The 23,449-nt window shown below is 38.5% G+C and overlaps 1 protein-coding gene across 2 annotated transcripts in view; it reads left to right on the forward strand.

Annotated features, from left to right (window-relative positions):
- Window positions 1-23,449, forward strand: part of NSMCE2 (NSE2 (MMS21) homolog, SMC5-SMC6 complex SUMO ligase) — a 127,705-nt gene that overhangs the window by 102,577 nt on the left and 1,679 nt on the right. For both annotated transcript variants that reach the window (XM_026843121.1, XM_026843120.1), the window contains 2 exons: window positions 20,990-21,090; window positions 21,411-21,517. In XM_026843121.1, the coding sequence (XP_026698922.1) occupies window positions 20,990-21,090; window positions 21,411-21,517 (208 nt within the window). The remainder of the gene's footprint in view (window positions 1-20,989; window positions 21,091-21,410; window positions 21,518-23,449) is intronic.

Here is a 23,449-nt window from a genome sequence, read left to right on the forward strand (position 1 = left end):
TTTAAAATCATCGTTTACAACACGCTTTTTTCTAATCTTTGCAATTCTTATTATATATCTTGACCTAATTTAATCTCAGAACAGACGTACCACATTTGGTGGATTTGGTATCAAAACATATATATCAGCCAGAGTCAGGTAGCTGGCTCAGAAAACCTCTGTCTGAACCTTTACAATTTAATAGTATTATAGCTGCTGAAAATTGTTATCATTCTGCCCATAATTTCTGTTAGTAAATTCACGTTATGAGTCTGCTGGGAAGTGATATAAAGGATTAAGGGTCTGAAATTTTGAAAATATAATTGGAGAAGAAAGGTAACTAATTTACAGTGATAATGTGAAGTTTAATCAATTCAAGTGAAGCATCATTCTTGAAAATTATTCTGTTCTAAGGGAGATCCAGGAATCCTTATAAAGTCATATGTTACTTGAGTAGTTTTAGAAGGGCAGAGAGTTTACAGAGGCAGAGTTTTAGAGGGTCTTTGTCTTTGGTGAAGTTCTAGAAAAGTGTCCTTTCACAATCTGAGCAGGACAAATTAATTCACTTTTAGTCCTCCACTTAAAATCCTTCTTCATGTATCTACCAGGTAAAATACATAGTGAACCTTCCTCCCTCCCATTCTCTCACTTTGCCCACCCCAGAGCATATAATTTGTATAATTTATGGTGGTAACTAGCCAAAGGAGCTAATCGGGGAGCTGTATGGAAACTGAGACTTGTTTAAATCAAGTCTAAACTCCTGTTTGGCCTCTTCTGGCAGGCCTCCACAAGCACAAATGGCAAAGAAAGATTGTTCTATGGCCTTGCTGAGCTTTTCCAGAAACAATTGGCAGGATGCAGAAAGCAGATCCTCAGAGAGAAAATCATTAAGAGCAAACAATGCTAATTTCTGTTGTGAACAAAAATATTTAAAAGCTAGGAAGAAGTTCAAACATTTTTAACTGAGCTTTTAGAAATGTGGCAGGAATACTTTCTTTGCATTTTTCCCTTGAACTTTAGGAATGATCTTGAGCCCTCTGAGATCAGTAGTTTCTGTTAATCCGCTCTTGCACTGCAAAAATACTTAGGTAACTGTAGCTGTTTACTTTTAAAGATTTTGTTTTACTCTCAGTAATGCAAGTCTGCAGAAGGAGGCTCTGTAAATAATTGCATTCATATGTGGATAAAGAGTTACTTTTGTTGGAACGCTTTATATGAAGACAGGAAAGTAATATATGGATAGATACTTCTGAGCTTGTAGATAACTAATGTTCTAATCTGAAGGCCAGTTTTAACATAAGGTTTCGTTCAATGAATGAGGTAACTAGCAATACCGTTCCTTAGAAGAGATGCCATTTCACTGTTATGACATTTACTGGCATAAACTGACCCAGTGTTTAGACATGTGAGTAGGTGTCCTGATTTCTTAGAAACACTGCGGCCCAAGTGAAAGGAATTAGGCATAATGAGCACCTTGAGAATCAGGACATTTTTGTTCAGGTGCCTAAAAATCAGTTTGCAAATAATATGTCAGACGAATTTCAAGGTGTTGGTCTTTCTTCTGTAGGTTTTCTATTTATACAGATGCTTTTCTTTTTCTTACAGGTTTTCTGTTTATATGCTTTTCTTTATCTTCTGACTCTAATGAGTTTATATTCCATATTTGCTTGTTGAATAGCATCTCTCATCTTTATTTCCCTTTTCCTATGAGTTTTGTCATTAATTGGGAGAAAAAGTTGGGAGACAGATATTGATTTTGTTGAAGTACGTCTATGCTGTGATCACAAAAGGGGCAGAAGCAATGTGTTAAACTGGGTAGGGCAAATACTGATAACAGAATTTTTAGTGCAGCTCAGGCCAATATGCCCATGGAAAAGTAGGTTATCAAAGACAGCACTAATGTAGACATTAGTAGAGGCAGGTAGTGGAAGAAGTATAGGGGTTCAAGAGCAAATGTAAAGGGTGCTCTCTCTCCAGTGGTGTAAAACCAATATTCACTCACTAGACTCCCAGTTCTAAGAAGCCTAACAGATGCTTTTGTGACTTTCTTAGAAGTAAGGGGCCATCATTGAAAGGCATCCCTTCCTGTCATCACCAGGCTCCAGAATAGCCCCCTGGTATCATTGGTGGCCTTCTTCAGACAATGTGGTCTCTCTAATTCGTGTTTTGTGTTGGACTCTAGAGAGCTTAAATATTTTTTACTTTCTTATTCCTCATTTCATAGGCTATTGTGCAAATCTGTCTGAACAGTAGATTCTGGCCTAAAAATTTTATTTCAGCACTTTCTATGTTGATCTCAGTGTTGAGGTATGTGAGAGGGAGAAAGATTTGTTATGATACAGGAGCAAATGAAAAGAGGGAGGTTAGAAAAGGAAAGAAAGACATGTATGAACTAGAGAAGGTAGTTGAGGCAATCCAAGTGGTTGAGGTCATTCACTGAAAGAAGTGTAGTGACAAAATAACTGATACAAATTGTCTCTGTGACACAGAAACTTTAAATTAACAGAGTTCTGTAAATAGAATCTGTGAAAGTTTTGGGTTGGGCTTTTTTTTTCAGGCCACCTCTGAAGGATCTATCATTGTTTGCATACTAATGAAGCAGTCTAAAGGGAGACAGTGATTAAAGTTTTACATTAAATGGGCTATATGTTTTGATTATATAAGACACAGATAACCTGAAAAAGGAAAAACTCTTTTTTAATAAATATGTTCCAGTATTTTAAGTTGCAGAAAGGGGAAAAGGATAATTTAATGAATTGGTCAATACAGTAAAAATTGTTCACTATAGCTCAGTCATTGGATTTTTTCCACAGTTAGTTTCTAAGCAAATGTAGTTCTGGATGATAAGCTTTTTTGTTATTTTTTCCTCATCATTCTTTTTTTTCATTGTAATGAGCACACAAAATCTGCACTTCAAATGTGATTGCCATAGAATACACAAATCTATTCTAAAAGAGAGATATGCCATAGACTCCATGAAGACCATTAAGGATTTAGATCCTGAAAGAATCAGACTAAAAGGAAGGAGTGGTTGGGGAAACATTTGTAGATTTAGATACATGCTTCTTAAAAGCATCAGAAGACCAAGTCATGTAGCAGAATGTCTAATGCTGAGTTAGGCGCCTACATGTTCTGTACAATGAATGAAAACAGACCTTTAAGGATAGGATTTACACCACATAACAAGCTTGAGCAGCAGAATACTTAGAACACCTAAGTGATCTGGCCTGCTACATGGAGATGAAACAGTGTCTCTCCTTTAGACACAGGTACCTTGTTCAGGGATATAGCTAGTACAGTGTGCCATATACTGTTCCTGTGAGAGACACTTCTATGTCTCCAGTGAGCAGTCCAAAAGCCTGAACACAGAAACTGAATTTTTTCATTTGGGTGTAGACCTCTGTCTTCCTTTTCTCCTCAAGAAGAGCAGGGGTGGCCAGAGGAGACCAACAAAATGTAACTTTTTTTGCTTTTTAGTGGTTGGGGCATGCAGCTAGGTGTTGGCACTGGTACTGCTCTCAAGATACTGAGGACTGCATTCTACATTAGGCATTATGTGAGTAAATACTAGAAATAACCTAAGGTGCTAAGGGAGAAGCTCAATACTTTCTCCCTCCTGGTTGAATGCCTGGCTCTTGGAGCTGCAAAATCATGTTCTGGATTTTTGGCTTTTGGTTTCAACCTGTTGCTCCAGAGGCACAGTGGTCTGGCTTCATCAGAAGATGTCAGAGTGGCCTCTTACCTTTTCCTTAGTAGGGCTGCAAGCTACCCAAAATTAATTGAACTTTTTTTTCTTTCTTCTTAGTTATTGAAAGAAATGGGAAGACTGGTGCTATTGCTTTCTCTTCCTGACATATTTTGAAAGAAACAATATTGTGTCCTACTGTTCTGAAAAAAAAAGGGCTTTGAACTCTAGAGAAGTCTTAGAACTCCAAATCTCTGGTGGTAGGATGCTTTTGAAGAATAAAGCACCAAACTCCTCAGTATGAGAGATCTGAAGGGCTGTCATCAGCATGTGCTGTGTGATATCTTTAGGAGTTTCAACATCGGTGGTAGCTGTAGATCCCTTTGCTAGTTAGCTGACTTTCCTGAAGCACTAGGAAAGACTCTTCAGTACCTAACTTGGTGCTCTATCTGCCAACAAAGTGGCTGGGCCCCTTTGGTGGAATCACCCATAAAGAATCATTTCTAACTTTACACAGCCGGTACCCAAGCAGGGCATTAATAGAAATTTACATAAAACATAAAGACTGACAAAGACAGGTCATAATCTGGGTTGATGTGTGTGTCCTTGTAGTAACAACTTCTGAGGCAGAGCTAATTTTGGCCACATGATTTAGATAGTTATCTCAGTCTATACTGATGATTACTATGCATCTTCAATTATCAATCTGGACTATTACAACAAAAGACCTTCCTGACCATCCTGTACTAAAATTTCTTTATCAGCTCCCCAGCCCACATGTGCATGCTGAGGAAGGGACCTACATTGCAATTTGTGTTCGCAAAAGAGATTCGCACCCTCAGAAAAACTAGCAAATCCTTGTAAACTACTGCATGGCAGATTGGTGTGCCATTGCAACAAATAGTAATTATAGTCATGCTTGAAACAAGACTTTCATAAAACTGAATGAAAAGTATGATTCATTTCACAGGAAGACCCACCCACCCATTCAGCCATTGACATGTCTGTCGTCTTCTTTTGCTTCTTCTTTTTTTTAAGTTTCAAAGAGAAATAGAATGTCTGAAATAGAAGACCTGCCTGAACATATTCCTCTTCTGTATTTAAATCAATTTGTAAAATAATGTTTTGATTACAAGGTTCCCTAATTTCTCAAATGTTAATAACTCTGCATTTCCACCCATCTATTTGTGTACTAATCACAAGTATTGCTCAATAGATTAAATCTGATGTTTGCCTCTGATAAAGAAGTTTTCATCATTTCAAATCATATTTGAAATCATTTAAGTTGCTAATATTGGTTAAGTGCTCTATCTCAAAAAATTTTATATGTAGCATTAGAGCTGTGCATTATCTCAAGATAGTTAATTCCTTTTGTAAGTAAATGCATGATGTTGTACTGCTAACTAAGATTTCAGTTAGAAACTTGTTTTTACAATATTACAATGCTCAACTCACTTTAAACGTTCAAGCATCCAATAAGTAGATCTTTACGACGTTGCATATTAGAAAAGGTGCCTATGGCTACCTATGCCAGACAAGTTTGCAGGATTAAAGTGTAGTGGGGTGGTGCTACTGCTACTGGTTTATACCAGTTTCAGTATGTTAGTGCTGCCTGGTTTCTGTACCTTTTTCAGGATTCTCCAGATAAAATTTCCCCTGCATCTTCAAATGCATTTTTGTATTATTTGATATTTGTAATTGTATCTGATTTCTCATGTATGGATACACTTTGTCTCAGTGTGAGTTAAATTCTAAATTTTGTGTGATCAACAGATGACACAATTCTTCTCAGGATGTTAGCCACGACAGCAGCGTATGTAAAGAGGGTTTTCCATCCTTCAGTGAGCTTAGGAACAACAAGATGACTGTTAAACACAATTGACAAGACTGCTGGTACTGCCTCTGTGAAGCTCATTTCACAGTCAGGATCATAATACAGAGTCAAATTCCCTAGTTAAAAAACAAAACAAAATCCCATTCAATTTGTGATGTTATTGGAAGAGGAGAAAGTATTTAATAAGGTCCTTAGGAATTCACGCTTGTCAAAAATTAAAAGAGAGAGAGTAAAATAATGTACATTGTAAGATCTACTGTTGGGTCAGTATGCAGACAGCAGAATGCGTAACTTATATGGCAGCATATAACATTATATATGGTCAATTCCGATGCAGCCTCAGTTTACCAAATCCAGCTGATCAAAATACCCAATTAGTCAAAGATGTATTCTTGTCTCCAGAGTGAACTTTACTCTTGTGGAGACCTGATTAATGTGCTTTGGAGACCTGTAATGAGGGAGAGCTTAATTATGCAGATTCATCTGCTTGCAAAGGTTTTGGATGATCCCACATAAGCCTGCTCAATCAGCATTCCAGAACATGTGCAACCTGCATGTTTAACAGTGGTCATGGTTTGCTTTAAGCATACACTTTAAGGTTAACCCCAAGATTTTCAGCAATGTTTTTCATTAACTGAAGAGATCCCCTCTTCTAGACAACTGATTTTTAATGCTTATTTGAGAAGTTTCACTTTATATACTGAACGATTTATTATTAATTATGCGTATAATGCCATAAAAGCACTGCCTCTTTACTATATAAAGATGCGTTCCCTGCCCCAGAATGCTTGTGATCCAAGATAAGTGAGACAAGACAATAAGAAAGCCATACAAGAAAAGGAGGGTGTGGAGTGAAACAAGAGACAGATAAGATGGGAAAAAAGCACTTGACAGATAGGACTCTTGCAGGAGTAGGCTCTGGGAATGCTTTACCTGTGAGGACCTTCAAACTGCTGCCACACCCAGCTGCGCACAGTGCAACTGGATGGAGTCACCCACTTCCCCTCTGCTTGAGCAGCGCTGCCAACCTCAGTTGTCAGCTTTGCTTATTTTCCCCTAAGTGTCTCTTTGGCTTTTCTTGTGCCATCCCTTACATGAGAAACACTCTTCAGAAGGAAGGTTGCCCTTTCTAAAATAAATTTGCCTTCCCTCAAACCTTCCCTTTAATGACTTCCACTGTAGAAACACTACTAATCTCTGAAGCAGTGCTAAACTAAAGCTAATAATATATTTTTACTGATTAAAAGAAACAAAAAATGCTCTGTAAGAAGAAACTGTATGCCCAGCTAATCTGTAGAAACAAACATTCTGCTTGTAAACCATTTCACTCCACTATCTGTTTGCGTCACTTACCTATTATATTTTGTCTCCAGTGAAGTGTTTTTTTTCTTTCTAGATAAAGTTGTTATTCAATTTACACAGCTTTGCAGCTGGACATGTAAACTTGTGGCAGTGAAAATTATGAAGAAAAGTGGAAGGTGCTTTTGACACAGAAGTGAGACACTGTTCTGACCCCAAGAGAAACATACCCAAAAGTAGGCAGCAGAGTTGAAAATAACACTAAAAGGGTACAAGAAGTCTGAAAGTTAGAAAGAAGAAAGCAAGCCATTTTTTTACTTTTGACAGAAATCTGGGAATAATGAACCCAGCAGCTCCTCTTTTATGAAATCTCCAGCCGTCAGCATGAGCCAGAGTTTCCATTTCTATCCACCAAGTAGCTTTCTGTCTGAGCAAAAATGGGCAAAATTCTTATTGGCTTTTATCAGTGAGATTCCTAGTGTACAACAAAGTGAATTCAGAAGTCCCCTGTGATCACAGACAGCATATCAAGGTCAGAGAGCTAAGGAAATGACCTGCTCCAACTTTTGAAGTGTACTGATGTATCAACCTGCATAGTCTTTTACAGGAAAGTAGGCTAAAGCTTTTGATGGCAAAAATATGAATAGAAATACTAACCTATTATTCTGTCTGGACAAAATAGTGCCCCGTCTAGGTTTTAGCAAAATGCGTTGGGCTAAAAGAAGCTGCTACCAACCCTCTCTAGCTTTGAATTGTTTTCCACCTTTTCTATAATTTTCTATATTCTGTTGTTCTTGAAATGGCTTCAGTAGTTCTCCATCAAAGGCTTGTCAGGGAAGATGCTTAAAGACCTATGGATGCTGCCAAAGCCCACGAAAGTATAGCAAATCTAGAAAAAGTCCAGAAAAAACTTGTGGACTGCTGAAAACAGTGCATCTTAGGTGTTCCACAGAAACAGCAGGAGAGGTACTGAAGCAACCGCATATACATGCAAAGTAAATAGTTTGCTCTGCCACTGGATTAGCAAGGAAACCACTTCAAACACCTCTCTCTACCTAGGGAAAAATGTAGTAATAATAAGCAATAGCATAAGTCTCCACTCCTTGCCCCAGAGGTTGTCTACTAATCTTTACAAGCCTTTGCACTCTGCAGGCTTCCTTTTTCTATCCTCATTTGTCACTGGAAAAATATTTGTATGGGTCAGAGGCATAGTGCAAGTCAAAAAAATATTATTAGAGAAAAAATGAACAGTTCTCCAGGGAATCCCTTTATATATGAGAAGTAAACAACAAACAATTTATCTTCCCCAAGGAAAACAGAAGCTTAGTAAAGAAGCTAGAAATCCCTACAGCTTGTGAGTTGCTGGTAGTCCACTGTGCTGATGCTTCTGAAAGGAAACTGAATGCACTTACAAGGGTTTTCTTTTCTTTCATTTCAAAAGCATTCTCTGGTTTGAGATCTCCCCATAGCTAATTAAAACAGAACACAGAGTGACATTAGTTATGCACCAGAGTGGGAGTCATAAGATGTAAGTTCAGTTCCCAGCCCTGCCACCAACTTCCTGGGTGACCTTGGGTAAGCCTCTTGATGTAGATTTTCAAAAGACCTCTGGGCCAAATTTTCATATTGAAGTTTGATTTTCAAAGGAGCTCAACATCTAGCGATTTCCATGATGTTGATTATGGCCAGAATTTCAAGCAAGCTCAGCAACAAATGTGCTGAGCTCATTTGAAAATCGGGCTCTTAATCTTTTTTTGCCTCAGTTTCCCATCTCTGACAGTGCTAGTAAGACATTTTCCTTGTCTGCCCTGATTGTTTAGACTGTAGCTCTCCAATGCCAGAAATTGTCTTTTCATGAATGTATATAGTGTCTTGTACAATCTTGTTTGATCTCTGTTATGGTTTTTAGGCATTACTGTAATGATTGTTACACCAGTGATCTGTTTGAGAAAAAAAGAAACTGTGATCAGAAGAAAGTTTAATTATTGTGTTGTTTCTTGGATCTGGGTGGGAGAATGTTATCTGGAGAACATCAAGAGCTGTATTTAAAATCAGCATATATATGATGGCTGACTTCTCTCATTCAGTAGGGACAGTTAATCTATCAGAGAAGCAGGTTAGATCAGTTTGACGTGATTTGATCTGGAAATAAATATATCGACTGCCTCTTACTACCTTGTTATCCTTTAGCTGCTTACAATCAAATTGTTTAACAGTTTGCTGAAGAATATTTTCAGGCGCTGAGTGGTGTGTAATATCATACACCTTCCTGCCCCCCACGGTAAATAACGTGATGCCGTTTGTAGTTCCTACTGCACCAGGTCTGTTTGCACTTTTCCCACACTGCTTGCATGCTCTTGCAACATCTCGGAGCAACATAACATTCTCTGTTGGCAAAGGTATAGAGTGCTTCTTCGCTTCATAAATGCTGTTTGCTTCCCGGGACCCACTACAACCCATTCCTGAAATTCCAGATCAGCATTGTCAGTGATAATCGAGCTCCTGGTTTCAAGCTCTGCGCTGTACAAGCCAGAGGCCAAATGTAGTAACCCAGGAATGCGTGATTGCAAAGACTGTCACTTCCCAAGGAACTCTGCTTACTGCTAAATGACTGCCCTTTCCACATACCTGTGGGTGTCACTAACACAGTGACTCTTCCCTGTTAAGTCTGTCATATGTGAGTGGACAGCACCTCAAGCAGCTGAAAGTTTTGAAGTGATCATTTCCTATGTTTACAAAATTGGCATGCGACTTGCTGCTGTTTTCCAGGTTCCCCTGTACTCCCTGACTAGAATTATTTATTATTCAAGTATGTGCCCTTTGAAGAGCCCCTTTGATACTTTATGTGTTTTCCTTTACATGAAATGGGATGCTATACAATGAAAAAAATAGCAAAACACCTCTAGGAAGTGTATGGTCACAGCAGTTTTTCAGCTAAGGCTTAGTGTGTTTTGTCATGGGAAGAGCTTAACTGTGTCATTTGTCTATGACTAGCATTTTCTATTGTTGTGTTTTTTTAAGGATATAGTCCCTTTATGGTCTTTACTAAAAGTCCTTTTCAGCTTCTTAATCTAACAAATAATTGCCTAAATTGTGTTACGTGTTCTGGTACAGTCATGCACGCCATATCAAGGTAGTATTTGATCCTGAAGAGCTGTAACTGCCAGTGCTGGTATGTGCAAATAAAAGCTTGGCATCAGGGAAATATTATAGAATGGTCTTGGTTTGGAGGACCTTTAGAGTTTATCTAGTCCAACCCCCCCTGCCATGTGCAGGGACATCTTTCACTAGATCAGGTTGCTCAAAGCCCCGTCCAACACTTCCAGGGATGGGACATCCACAGCTTCTCTGTTCCGGTGTCTCACCACCCTCATAGTAGATAATGTCTTCCTCACACCCAATCTAAATCTACCTTCTTGCAGTTTTAAACCATTTCCCCTTGTCCTTTCACTGCAGGCCCTGATATAAAGTCTCTCCAGCTTTCTTGTGATCCCCCTTCATGTAATGGTTCTGTCCTTAAAAGGTTTTTGATTCCTTCCAGTCACTGAACCCAGTTCCCACATATTTTTACTAATTGTAGCCAAATGTGTAGAAAAGGAGGACTCTTTAATTACCTGTGCAAACCAGAATGTCTCAGTAACACTGACCTATCCTAAATTCTGGGTTGCAGGGCTGTGCTTGATTTCTGATGTGAAAGGAGCTTTGACAAAAACAGTCTGTGCCTTATTGTTTTGAAATGGTGATTCCTTAGTGTAGCTTTGTTGTATTCAGTTTTGTTTTCCTTCCTAATTATTATAGTTTGATTGTTTCACTTACATTAAGATTTTTATTTCAAGATATAAAATCTTGATCTTCCTCAGCAGACATGTAGCGATTGTAGGTGTTTCTGCAAGAGCTGGTGTGCTAGCCAGAGTGCAAGGGAAATTAATAGTTCTTAAGAGGACCACTATAATTTTACTCCATCTTGGTAATAAGATTGAAACAGCGAGTGTAACGTTAACTGCTCTGCTAGAAAGATGAAGACTGTGCAGAATGCCATGTGATTTAGCTATGTGCTCGTTACCCTTGTTATGAAGCACAAGTGACACTGCAACTGCTGTCCCATCAATTCAACATTAGCTTCCATTGCTCTACTTGTCCTGCTTAGCCGTTCTGGTTTCTGCTGCTGTGTGCATCTGTGCTAAGGGTGTTCAAGTCCTTCTCTGTCCCACTTCACTACCCTATGAAACCTGATCTGGAGAGGAAAGTGTAGACAGAGAGAGACCTTGTGGGTTTAAAAGACTTTGCTTCGTGCCTGAACTTAGATAAGCCCCTCACAGTCTTTCCAGCACATTTGCCATAAAGTACAGTCATTTCTAGATTGTCTGTTATCTGCACCATGCAAAAATGTCAAGGTGAAGTCTGAAATGCAGACTTTGTGTTGCTAAATAAATGACATCTATAGGATGGTAATGATTTTCTGATGCATGTAGCATTAATGAAGATGTACTTTGCCAGTTACACTCCTGGCAACTGAGGATCTGCAGAAAGCGATTTAAAATAAATATCGATCAGATTTAAAATTAACTACTAATTACCATCAGAAGCTACTAGGCTGCTGCAGTTATAATCCATGAGTATTTATAGCTCAGGGCTTTAGCATTAGATTTTTTCTACTGACTGCCATTCAAGAAGCCTAATCTTACATCACAGGACAGGTTGAGAAGAATAACAGTTCAGCTGTTCCTAACTGATGATAGCATTATGTTTAGCTGCACAAGCCCCCTGTGACATTGTTCTGGAGTATGCTGTATAAATTGGGATTAGCGACATTTTTTATTTCTTTTAGGGAACAGTTTACCAAAGATTATTATAGTGAAGATCTGCTCAGTGTGCACAGCATAGTTTATGCAGAATGAATTAGTACACACTCATGCAATATGTCACTCTTCCTTAACCTAAATGAAAACCTTGCAGTTTTATGATTGAGCAAAAAAAAAAAAAAAAAAAAAAGAAACCTGTAAGTTTTATTTCTTAACTTGTTTTAATACGATATTAAATGTTGATTTTTTTTCCTTTTCTCATTTAGTATAGCAAAGAAGCATTATTTTATAAATATGACTTACCAGAAAAAGATCACATGTTCTTCAGTGAAAGTGTTAGTTTTCTCAGAATAAACCAGATATTGTTCAATTACTAGTAGATGCTGGTTTCTGTGTTGTATTTTTTGCTTTTAGCATGGAACTGATGCATTCCCTAAGAATGTATCTGAGAGCTGTTCATAGCCTTAGTTACTCGGGGGAAGGCAGGGTGGTCTAATGGGAAAGGCAGTGGTCTAGCACACAAAATGTGCTAATGGCCCTGGATGGATTCCTGCCCTGTGCCTCAGTTTTCCACCAGTGACACAGTCATGGTAGTAAAACTGACCTTTTTAATAGTGTTTTGTGTTCAAGAGAAGAAGGGATTTGCTGTTATTACTTCCACAAATGATTCATTGCTTTAGGAAAATTCCTCTTCTGAGGAGGTTGTTGGGGCTGTGGGCTGGTGACCAAAAGCAGGAGCAGAGCGGGAGATGCAGCCCAGGGCGGATACCCAGCCAGTGCCTGGAGCAGTGACTGCAGCAGGGACAAGCTCTGAGATGGTGCTGGAGTAATGACCATGGCATGCAGACAGCTGAGTCTCCTTGCCCATCCCAGAGGCCATTTCAGCAGAGGCATTTCAGGCAGTGCAAAGCTGCAGAATTCAGAATAACTGGAGTGGTAAAGTTTATATGTAAATTACAGAAGAAATTAATTTCTATAGAAAAAGCTTGGGAAATGAACACAACTTCTCTCTTTATACACCTTAATAATACAACTCCAGTAAGTTATGTGGACATATATAGTGCTTCACTGCACATTGAATTGTAATCGCTTGTTGTTATGTATTTCTAAATGAAGTAAATTAAGTTTTGAAGTAGCTTAGAGTTTTAGAAAGCGCTCTGAAGGATTGAAGTGAATCATTAAGAACAGAATTGCAAATGCTGCTCTCTTCATTAGTATTAATTTTGAAATAAAATCTCTTGCCTAAAAGCTCATTTCAAGTGTTTCAACGTTGGGCCTTAGGGGGTGGAGAAAGGAATATTTTTCCCCCATCATTTCAGTTTCACTTCTTCTTGTTTGTACTCGTGTCTTTATTCAAGAGTGATACAGTACATCTGTCTTTTCATGGTAAAAGAAAGGCAGATCTGTCTCGCCAGCTTCCTCTGGGTGAAGGGGGCAGTGGAGCCGGTTTCCTGTACTACAAACCTGCCAATTCCCAAAGGTGGGAGATTGCTCTTTCCTGGGCTCTCTCTGCAGTTTCAGACAGCTGCTGAGTTGGTGCCACCCTCACCAATCACAAAAGCCACAGGTTCATGTTCAGGGTTTATAGCTTCATGCTCTCTCACCGTATACCTCATAAATATTTCCTACCTCTGCCCCAGCACATGACAAACCACATGTGTCTGTATTCACCACTCTCCTGACACCAGGGCTGGGGGCATTATTTTGGTGACTTTGTAAAGGTGTTTTACAACAGAGCTGTTTAGGAAAGAAATACAGTGAAATCTCTGTCAAAAAGTCTTGTGAGGAGAACGTGAAGAGACAGATTGAAATGATAATCAGAATTATAATCTTCTAGGGGTGTGATCATTTGGGCTAGCTAGGGGCTTTTCTGCTCACTGGTTTCACAGCAGCCTGTTGGATGGACTACTACTGTTCATTACTCTTCTTGTGTTCTGTCCCTCTGTTACCCTGGAACAGTTCTGTCCAGGAGTGTTTTCTAGCAGAAGCTTAAAACCTGTCACCAGTTCACCTTTTCAGAAGTGAATGACTACAAGAATGCACAAATGACATACTGAAACGAGCAAAACAACCTCCAACCATATAGGTTACAAGACGCATGATGTTACTTTAAGTCCAGAGATGTCATAGACATAGTTCCTGCTTGTGAGCTAGTATGTAGAGAATACTTGTCATGAGCTATTCTGTGAAAATTTGAATTAAATTTAGAGAGCAGACCATCCAAGGACTTCCATGGACTCATGCATAAACAGATGTGGCTCCGAACTGCCGTCAGTACGCACAACTTTCCTCTCACTACTCCTGTCTACCATTAACAGTGCCTTTCTCAAGTCCACTGTGGAAGTGGATTAGGCTAAACAGCCAAAGGCACTCCTAGTGCAGAATAAGAGCGTCCACACAGTGTGTTAATGCCAAGTAGCTAATGCATTCTACATTCACACCCTCGCTTATTTTGCAACAGCTTCCCTGTGTAGGCAAGCCCTACATGTTCATGTCATTTGATGGTTAGCATTGCATCAGTGACATTCCAGATTCTGACCACAATGTTAGTAATGGAAAGTGGTTCATCTTCTAATGAAATGGTAGGCCTTTTTTTTTTTTTTTTTTTTCCTGGTTGCATATTTTGCAATTTTTTCTTTCATGTGTCTGGAGTGAATTTTTTCATTTTTTAAATGTGTGTGTGATATTCTTCTAATCTCTGATATATGAAGTGATGCTGTCTAAGCACAGAAATTGCCTTTATACAGTATACTGTATGAAGCAGTGATTGTTCAGCCTTTTTTCTTCTAAAGAGCAGGAGAAAACACAAGTAATAAAAATGCTCTTTACATATATTTGCAATTTAGTAGCTTGTGTCTGATATATATTTTCCTTGTAAGATATTCCAGTTTTTGTCTTGCTCTGCTTGTACTATGGCATCCCTAACACTTTTGCTGTATTGTCATATGCCTGGCACGCTTTCATGTAGACCTAGAATTTCCTGGTGATTTAAGTAGTCTATTTATCAGTTAGGTTTATTTTCAGCAAGCTTTTGGTGTTTAACTTGCGTGTTAAGTTTACATGCCATTGTGGGTGATTATAATTAAGGTGGAAGAATATGGCTGCTTTAGATTTTCCAGAAATAGTGACTCCTCTGAGTTTACTGATGAGCCTTCATGACATTGTTTTAGGTAATCTTCATCTCTCCCAAGAGCTTCTTCAGACTGAGTCCAGACTGCAGCAATGAGGAAACTGCCGTTTGAAATGACATCCACAGACTTGTGGATTTCTCATGTTTGTTTGCAATAACAGAGGGAGCAAGAAAGCTGCCTCTGTGTGTTTGACTACCAAACTGCGCCAGTTGTGTAGTTTATTATCCAATATACCCTTTCTGTTCACACTCCTAGGAACACAGCTCCCACTGCACAACAGTCTGAGTCTCCCAAAATCTAAAGACAAAAATGACATCTTCAAATAATATATGAGCTGAAGGTTTCACAGGGCACCTCTGGAGTTTGTTTTGGTATTTTTCTAGGTGGGATTTGTAGTCACATTTAATTTATTAATACATTAAACAGCAAATTGTATCTAGCTTCAAGTGTCTTTTCGTCTCCTTCACTTACATGTCTCTAACAAGTGTCCCATAACATTTACATCAAAATATAGTCTCTCTTCATTTGAAGGTCATTCTGGAAAACTGGTTATCAACCAGCTCTACCTTGTAGTGAAAGGATAAAATGGGAATAGTATTTTAATTTGAAACGGTGTGTTTTAAAAGGCTTGTAGCGTAGTGGGACAAAATATTGTAAAATATGCAAGTGCTGTGAATTTGATGGCATTAAAAAGTTTTTAGATGATTGTTGCTTAGTGCAGGATAATGTCCTTTCCTTCCCCAGTCTTATTATGTAAAGGAACTAACAATTTGCTAATTTGTTCATCTAATTTGTCTTTCACACTCCAGGAAAATCAGGCTTATATTTACAGAATTGTCATTTTATTTTGGATTGACCCAACACATGTCTAATACATTTCTTACACAAGTATGTGTAAAACAGGGCACATACAAGGGACTTAGTAAATTACCAACAAATTGCTTGGCCTGGGCAGGAGCAAGTAAATATGCAATTGCAAGCTGGAGCAACATGTTAGAAGCCACCTTCCTTAGATCAACTTGTGTATTGCAACACCAGCAAGTAATGGAAATTGTAATGTACTTTAATGCAAAGCCTAGTTTGGCTTGGTTGGCAAATTAAACTATCGCATGCCTCTGGCAAAAGCAGAAAGCCTTTGAACTGTTTGACTGCAGCTGTAGCTTGCACACCTTATTTTGCCTCTTAAAAATCAAATTAAACTGTAACCTGCAGCCTCTGCGGTAAGTTTCAAGGAAAATTAAACTGTTGCTAACCTTTCTAGCAAAGATAACTGTCTCTAATCAAGCTGAAAAGTCCAGGCCCAAATTCCCCTCTCCAAGTTTAGACAAATTCATTGGATGAAAACTTCAGGGCTTATTAAGCGCAAAGATATTACCTCTGACTCAGGAAGTCCTTGGCCACAAATTGCTAGAGACTGAGAAAGTTTGCCAGAAAGGTATTACTCCGTGCTTCCCCTCTTCTTTCACTCCTATAGCATTTACTGTGGATCTGTTCCGGGGGCAGGACACTGGACAGTTGTTCTGGTGTGCTGCTCTGGATGTGAATTCTAACCCAAATTCGAGCACTAATGGGCATGCTGACCCACTCTTAGGCATTACCCATGGTGGTCTCAGCAGTGTGTTTCATGGAAAGCACTGTTTGGGCTTATTCCCTCCTTTAGACTTGTCCTTGGACCTTTCCCACCCCATTCTCGCAATGCCCCAGACTCCTCCTGACTCTTAGAATACCACTCTTGGCTGTGATGATGTCCTTCACCTTTCATTATTTGCTGTGTCCTGCTGGCAGGAACACTTGGCATTTGATTTGCCCTCATAACATTCATGGAGGTTTTGGAGCACTCAGAGATAGGATTTTTCCCAGCCTGGATGAGTTGCTGTTATTTCTATAGAGTCAGCAGTACAATAGACCCTCTTGGGAGCCAAGACCTTGTCTAGTAACTCAGGCTTACAAAGACTCAATACTGCATGCTTGACATTCCCCTTTCATTTCCAGGAGTAGTATCTGACTGATGGCAGGTGAGAAGGTGGCAGAACAGCACAGTACAAAAGGAAAGAAATCAATTAAGTTTACATTGCAACATGTACTCACTCGGGGCCAGGTTAGAGAAACAGGAATTGGGTAAAGGATGTTACTGGCACTGGAAGCAGTGAGCAGACACCAGTCTGTCTGTCGTAGAAGTGACGATGTCAACAGACAACAATCTTTCCTCTAATCCTTTGTAATATGTATACTATCCATGCCTAATATAATTCTCAGTATAGCAGTTAATGTCTCCGCACTATGGTTTTCATATTTTTAAAAGCTGGCTTAAAAATTCTCAGTCTCTTTCAGCAGAGTAGGTAAAAACTGAGCTAAGGCATATTAGTCACATTTTTATCAAGAGATTAAATTGATAGGGATATAAAGTACTACCAGCTTTTAATTAAAATTGAATAAGTAAAAAACAGTTGGCAGTTGCAAAATTCATTATGATGTGTTACCAAAAATAGCTACCTTTATGAGAATGCAGTTTTATTACAACAGTGGGCACTAATTAGCTGTAAACATCATTGCTGAGATAGCCAGATAGAAAATGTGTTAATAATACTCATAAGAGGTTTCAGTTGGCTAGAATGGAAAACTAGAAACTCTAAAGGTTCTTAAAATATAATCTCTGAAATTACAAAAATAGATGTATGCAATTCTGCTACTTAAGGCAACATCTGAATTTCAGGAACAATAACACTGTTTTCTGAATCTGGTTTTAATTTGCAAGGAAAACTCAATTTCACAAAAATGTAACCAGACTTAGCAGAAATATGTATGACCCAGTGTTTTTATTTCTTCTTTCTATAGAATAGTGAAACTTGCAGGTTAGATCCTCCAAACTTTTATACATTTCATTTGGTAAAAATTCCCTTTGACCTTAATAAAAACATCTTTCAATATGAGTTTAAAGATCTACAGTTTAGAGCATTTACTCACCAGTTCAGGATATATGTGTGTCTTGCGTAATCACTGTAAAATTTACTGTAATTGAAAAAAAGTTATTTTTTTCTCTCCTCCTGTAATCTAGAACATCGAGCAATAACAACAAATCTGTGGGTGGTTTATCTGATTTATGCTAATTTGCTACTGACATGTTTGAGGTATCACTTGCATCATCCTGGTCTTGCATATTTATTATTAAAAATATTAGCTGCTTATGAAAAGGAAATAGTTTAAATAATTATTCATTTGTGCTGTGATAACCTCTTAAAACCAGGGCCCCAATCTGGTAGACTGTATACAAAATCATTGTAAATGAAGTGCAACCTGAAGTGTTTGAGATAAGCTTGCAGTGAAGGGACAGTTTGAATCCAGGAAGATTAATATATCCCACCTAAAGGAGTGGGTCTCAGCTCATGGAATTTCATCCATTAAACATGACGCATCTAAATCACCTCCAAAGCCAGTACAATAAAGAGGTAAACCCAGCCTGTGATTTAGCTCACATAATTTGGAGACCTGAGGCCTTCAGGGGAGACTCAAGCACCCGTATCCAAGACTGAGCTCGTATTTTCATACACGGATGCTTCAACATAGCCTCCTAAATTCTTGTGTTGGTACCTAAGTAAGCACAGAAGTGATGAGTGAAGTGGTGACTCCTTAGCAAAGTCAGAAGATGCTGTGCAAGGTGAACACTCTTACAGAAGAGGCCACTTACATGCCTTAACTTGGAGTGCTGAGCTTTAAAAGTAAAATCACAGGCACAAGCCCCATATTTAAAAGTTTACTCACCTTCCTTGGCATCTACATATTGATTTAAAAAAAAAAAATTAAAAAATCATCCTTTATAAACAATCACCTGTCATAGTTCTTGCTAGTACTACTGTGTTCTAACTTCACTGACCAATGTGATGTGCTGGTACACTGGAACTACAGACCAAGTTCATGAGTTGAAACAAAGTACAACATAGAAAAATGTGAGTTTCCCCATGTTTTCAGCAGGAAAGATTAGAGCTGCAGTGTCAAAATTTGCAGATGCATGAATTTAAGGAAATTCTGAATATCTTTTTCTTTGCTGGCATTACTCATAGGAAAAAAATTGGTATGGTATTTAAATAAAGCAGCCCATGCCAAAGCTGGCACCCACTAATATTTGCAATATTGTTTAGCTTTGCTGTCTCAGTGGGATTTCACCCTTTGCTTTGTATTTCAAAAGCTTCATTTAAAATAACCTTTTTTTTTTTTTTTTCAAAAAAAAGTTGTGTTTTCTTCAAAATGCTATGTGTTTATGATGGCATAATCCTTATATATAAGCAATCTAAGAATAAGATGTGACAGTTTTTTTCTGAAAACTGGTAACTGATGCAAGTCTTTTTCTGATGTCCATACCATTGCAGTTTCGGTATTTACAGTTGAATTGTACCCACTTTTTCCTTCAAATTTGCAAGTGTTTAATTTTTTTAGGGGGTCAGTATCTGGTAAAGGTATGTTAATATTCTTGGAGATGAAAGCCTTTAAATTATTACTGACATTGGACATTTGAGCTCCTTTTCCCCCCACATCCACTCCTATTGATTGAATGAGGACTTAGTAACAGAAACAGAAATACCCTTGATGCTTGCCTGGGTATTGCCTAAGTATTTGTGGGAGTACCTAGGTCAGAAATGTTCCTGAATGTTTGGAAAACTCTTGGTATATTGGAGAGAAGGGCAAACTGTGTTAAGGAGGAAGGAAAAATATGCAAATAAAACCGGCATACCCAGAGGTGCTGTGGTGGAGCGATGGCTGCAATACCCATGCCAGAAGTACCTCAACCAGAGATGTGCTGGCTCATATGGAAGTGTGCTCAGTCTAGACTGGGTGTGAGAGATTGTGATTGCTCCAAGAGTGATGTCTGCTGTTATCATCCGGAAGGTGATGGTATTATACAGGCACGCAGGACTGACCATAAGTTAGGAAACACTGGTCCTTAACAGGTGTGGAAGGCTTGAATACCAGGGATGCAAAGATGCAGAGATTGGCTGATAGCAGCAAAGAGAACCGAGGCTGACCCTTTGTAGAAAGCAAATCATAAAGTAACTAAACCCTGCCTGTTGCTTTTTGTTTCTCAGTGCCCCCTTGGCAGTTAAAGCCATGGAAGGATTTCATCCTCTCTGAACCCTGTGTTGCTACATTGCAAACCAGCTTGCGCAGCCAGAGAGAAAAATGTTCTGTTCAGCTTGGGACAGCTTGAGGACTACACCCCAGGGCACTGCTGTAAAAACATTGCAGAACTACCCCAAAGGAATGGAAAGTTATGGCAGGTGCTAAGTTTGCTATTATTATCAGATAAGATTAAAAGATAAACAAAGGCATTCAACTAAAAGCCTAAATTCACAATAACAGAGCAAAGTTAGGAAAAGGTAAACCAACATTTACTAAGGTTATACTTTGCAATATATATCCTCCTTAGCTGCTCCTGTGTCTCAGCTTAGTGTGACTCCTGTGACTCTGGCTAATTAGTTTCTGCATGGAACCCTGGGCTGGTGTGCCCCTAGGTACACAGAGTTGCTTACACCTTGCCTTCTTCTTCTGGTAAAGGTGGGGACCTGCATCTTCTCTAGCTCAAGGTGGATTTCTTCTTTGTCTGCCCCTCATTCGTGCTTGGCATTGGGACATGAGGTGTTTTCTGGGAGATTTTCATATTTTATTCTGCCCCTTCTCCTTAAGGATACTTCACTAACTTTCTATTGTCCATCTCATCTCAAGTAACACTTTCTTGGCTTTTATTTTTCACTAATTATAGTCTTGCTGAAGTACAGCAGCATCACTTTACAAATGATGCGTTATGATAAGTAGTACAAATTCCTTTTAAAGTATATACTGTGTTTACAGGCTATACAGCAAGCCCATTTATGACATTCAAATACAAAGTGATCTTGAGGATAGAACTGCCAGATCTGCAACACCTCCACCTCATCTGCAGGTTACTGGTTTTTGGTGAACTTGATCAGAGAATACCAAAGGCTTTGTATATATTCAGGCCATCTTCCTTTCCTTTCTAGAACTGGGTTATAAATAGCCACACATACACAAAAGCAGTTACCATTTTCTAAGAGAGATTTTCTAACAGACACTATAGTGCAGTATTTTTTGCAGTAGCTTGTTTGGCAACTGGTACAGAAATATGTTGTGGCATCTTAGATATCCCTGTAAGATAATGCTTGGCAAATACTGGATATTATTTGCTTATTTTAAGTATTGGTTATCTATATTAAATATTAAATTAAAATTGTCTTGTTTCCCATTATAGTTTGTCATGGATCAGATAATGATAATGAGGCCATTGAACAAATCGATGAAGATATAGCCGTGACTCAGAGTCAGATGAACTTTATTTGTCCTATTACACAGGTATGCTATCACTGCTACTATAATCGATTGGGAAACAGGTATTTCATATTCTTCATTGGATTGTTTATTACAAATCTGCAATACTTGTTAAAAATCAGGCAGTATAAATTACAAGCATTATCAGAGAACAGCAACATTGCTTGGGAAAAAAAACCCCATGTATGTAGGAATGCAGCTTACTGTGCAGGACCTGACACTAATTTGAGTGGAATGTCATGTATAAATGGCAAACACACTTCCTGTTGTTTTACATAAAATCTCATCGGAAACATTTTCATGGGCATTATCAGTTCGTTTAAATCAAACCTTATTGATTACAGATGGAAATGAAGAGACCAGTTCGAAACAAAATCTGTGGACATACTTATGAAGAAGACGCCATTCTTAAAATAATCCAGACTCGAAAGCAGCAAAAGAAAAAAGTCCGGTAAGCTAACAAAGAATGTGTGGAAAAGCTATTTGCTTTGCTGTGTAAGTGGAATTTTACTCCACTTGTTCTAGGAAATGTATTTGGATTGGCAAGGCTGCAGGAAGTAATACCTCAGTGTCTGCCCAAGTCACAGTCTCCTCATTAGTACTGTACACGTGAAGGAGCTTTTCTTGTTAATGAAAACAATGTGTAAGGAAATATTCAGGAAGTGTGTGGGGACGTTACAGCTACTTATGGTACCTGCACAACAGAAGCAAAGAGATTTCGTACAGCCATGAACAACTAAGAGAAACTTCAGCTTCCTAAAATTTAGTAGCTCATTTTGTTCCTACTGCTTATTTAGCAAGCCCTGAAGTTAATGCAAAAAATAAACAGCTCCTCTGTGCACCCTCTTTTGCATTTATATTCCAATACAACTGAGAAATATTAAAACACGTAAATGAGTGTTAAAGTGAGAAATATCAAAGCACAGCTTTTTAGGTAGTACAGAGTTTAAGAATGATCAGACAGAGCTTTAAGAATTTGTGCAGTTCCTACTACAATGCAATTAAATAATTTTTACTTTATATCAGCAAAGCAGCCTGCCCCTTTCCACACAGGACATTTTTTTTTTTAAATGAAAGGATGTAACATTTGAATTTTTTAAACCTGAAATTCTCCCAGGTAAGTTTCAAATTTAGGATGCTTTTGATTTTCAAAAAAAAGAGAAGGGGCTCAAACACTTTTTAGAGCAAATTTAGAGGACATATCATTTCATTTTTAATTTCATATTTGCTTTTACACTATATATGCTAGAGCCTCATGCTTTGGTGTTGACCTCACAGAAACTTACCAGTTGTGGACTTTTTAATAAATGTGCAGTCTGCACATTCTCAGGAAGGTCTATCAGAGATTAGCAACCTGATTTCCCCAAAGATAATGCCACAGGCATCTTACTTCCTCTGTCTGTTGCTCTTGCGTTTCTGTTAGATTCTACATATCCCACCATGGGGCATACAAAGGTGGAAGCGGGACTTTTTATTTCATGCTCCTTCCTGACTACAGGAAAGCACTGCCATGAAATCAAGTATCAATTGGGATGTCCAGCCACCAACTTAGTGTCAAGACAGCTTGAAGAACAAGATGGAACTAGCTTTGCTTGTGTTACAAGGTCTGGGGAAAAAAATTGGAATGGGTGCAATATCCTGGGAATAACAACAAAACCAGTAACATGGATGGACAGAAACTTGGCTGGAAAAATGAATGGGAGTTGGGACATAGCTCACAAGTTGGAGAGAAGAGAGTGTTCTGGAGGAGAGAGACAGACCAGGAAGCATGTGCTTAACAGCCCAAAACCACAACAAAAATACCTCTGCAATACAGAACTGAGTTTAGGATGTTCGTATCTAAGTACTTCTCTGTGTTGTTAAATCCATCAGGAAGATGTTATGGTAATAGAGATTGTTGTGGTGGATCAAAAGTTTTGGCACTGCTGAAAATCTAATGGGGTCACATGACTGAATTTTATTTTACCTTTTAAGAAATTAAAGACTTAGACAAAGTCTAGAGTAAAAAAAATCTTGTAAACTGTACAACACCTGGATTTTAAAGCTACCTTATACCCAAACTGAAGTTATTTGTACAGTCTGAATACTGGCAGTTCTTAATTTTGAGCTTTTAGCTTGCAACCTTACAATTTTTACAGCAATTCCAGTGTGCTAAAAAAGCACACGCAGAGCAATAACTCTGCTTCGCTGTAACTAAATTAAGAAAAACTGCTTGGTTTTCTCTGCCCAATCTCACTGACTTGCTGTAATTTTAACCTCTCTCGTGAAAATGCAGTCCGTTTTGAAAAACCATAGTCTGCTGTGGTGGGAAGACAGGCCAGCTGATGCAACAAGTTCCCCATTTGAGTGCCCTGTTCTCATGGTGTGGCAGCTTGTCTGTGCT

This window comes from Athene cunicularia (assembly GCF_003259725.1).
Source record: "Athene cunicularia isolate RWA chromosome 2 unlocalized genomic scaffold, athCun1 chr2_part1, whole genome shotgun sequence".
Lineage (NCBI taxonomy): Eukaryota > Metazoa > Chordata > Aves > Strigiformes > Strigidae > Athene > Athene cunicularia.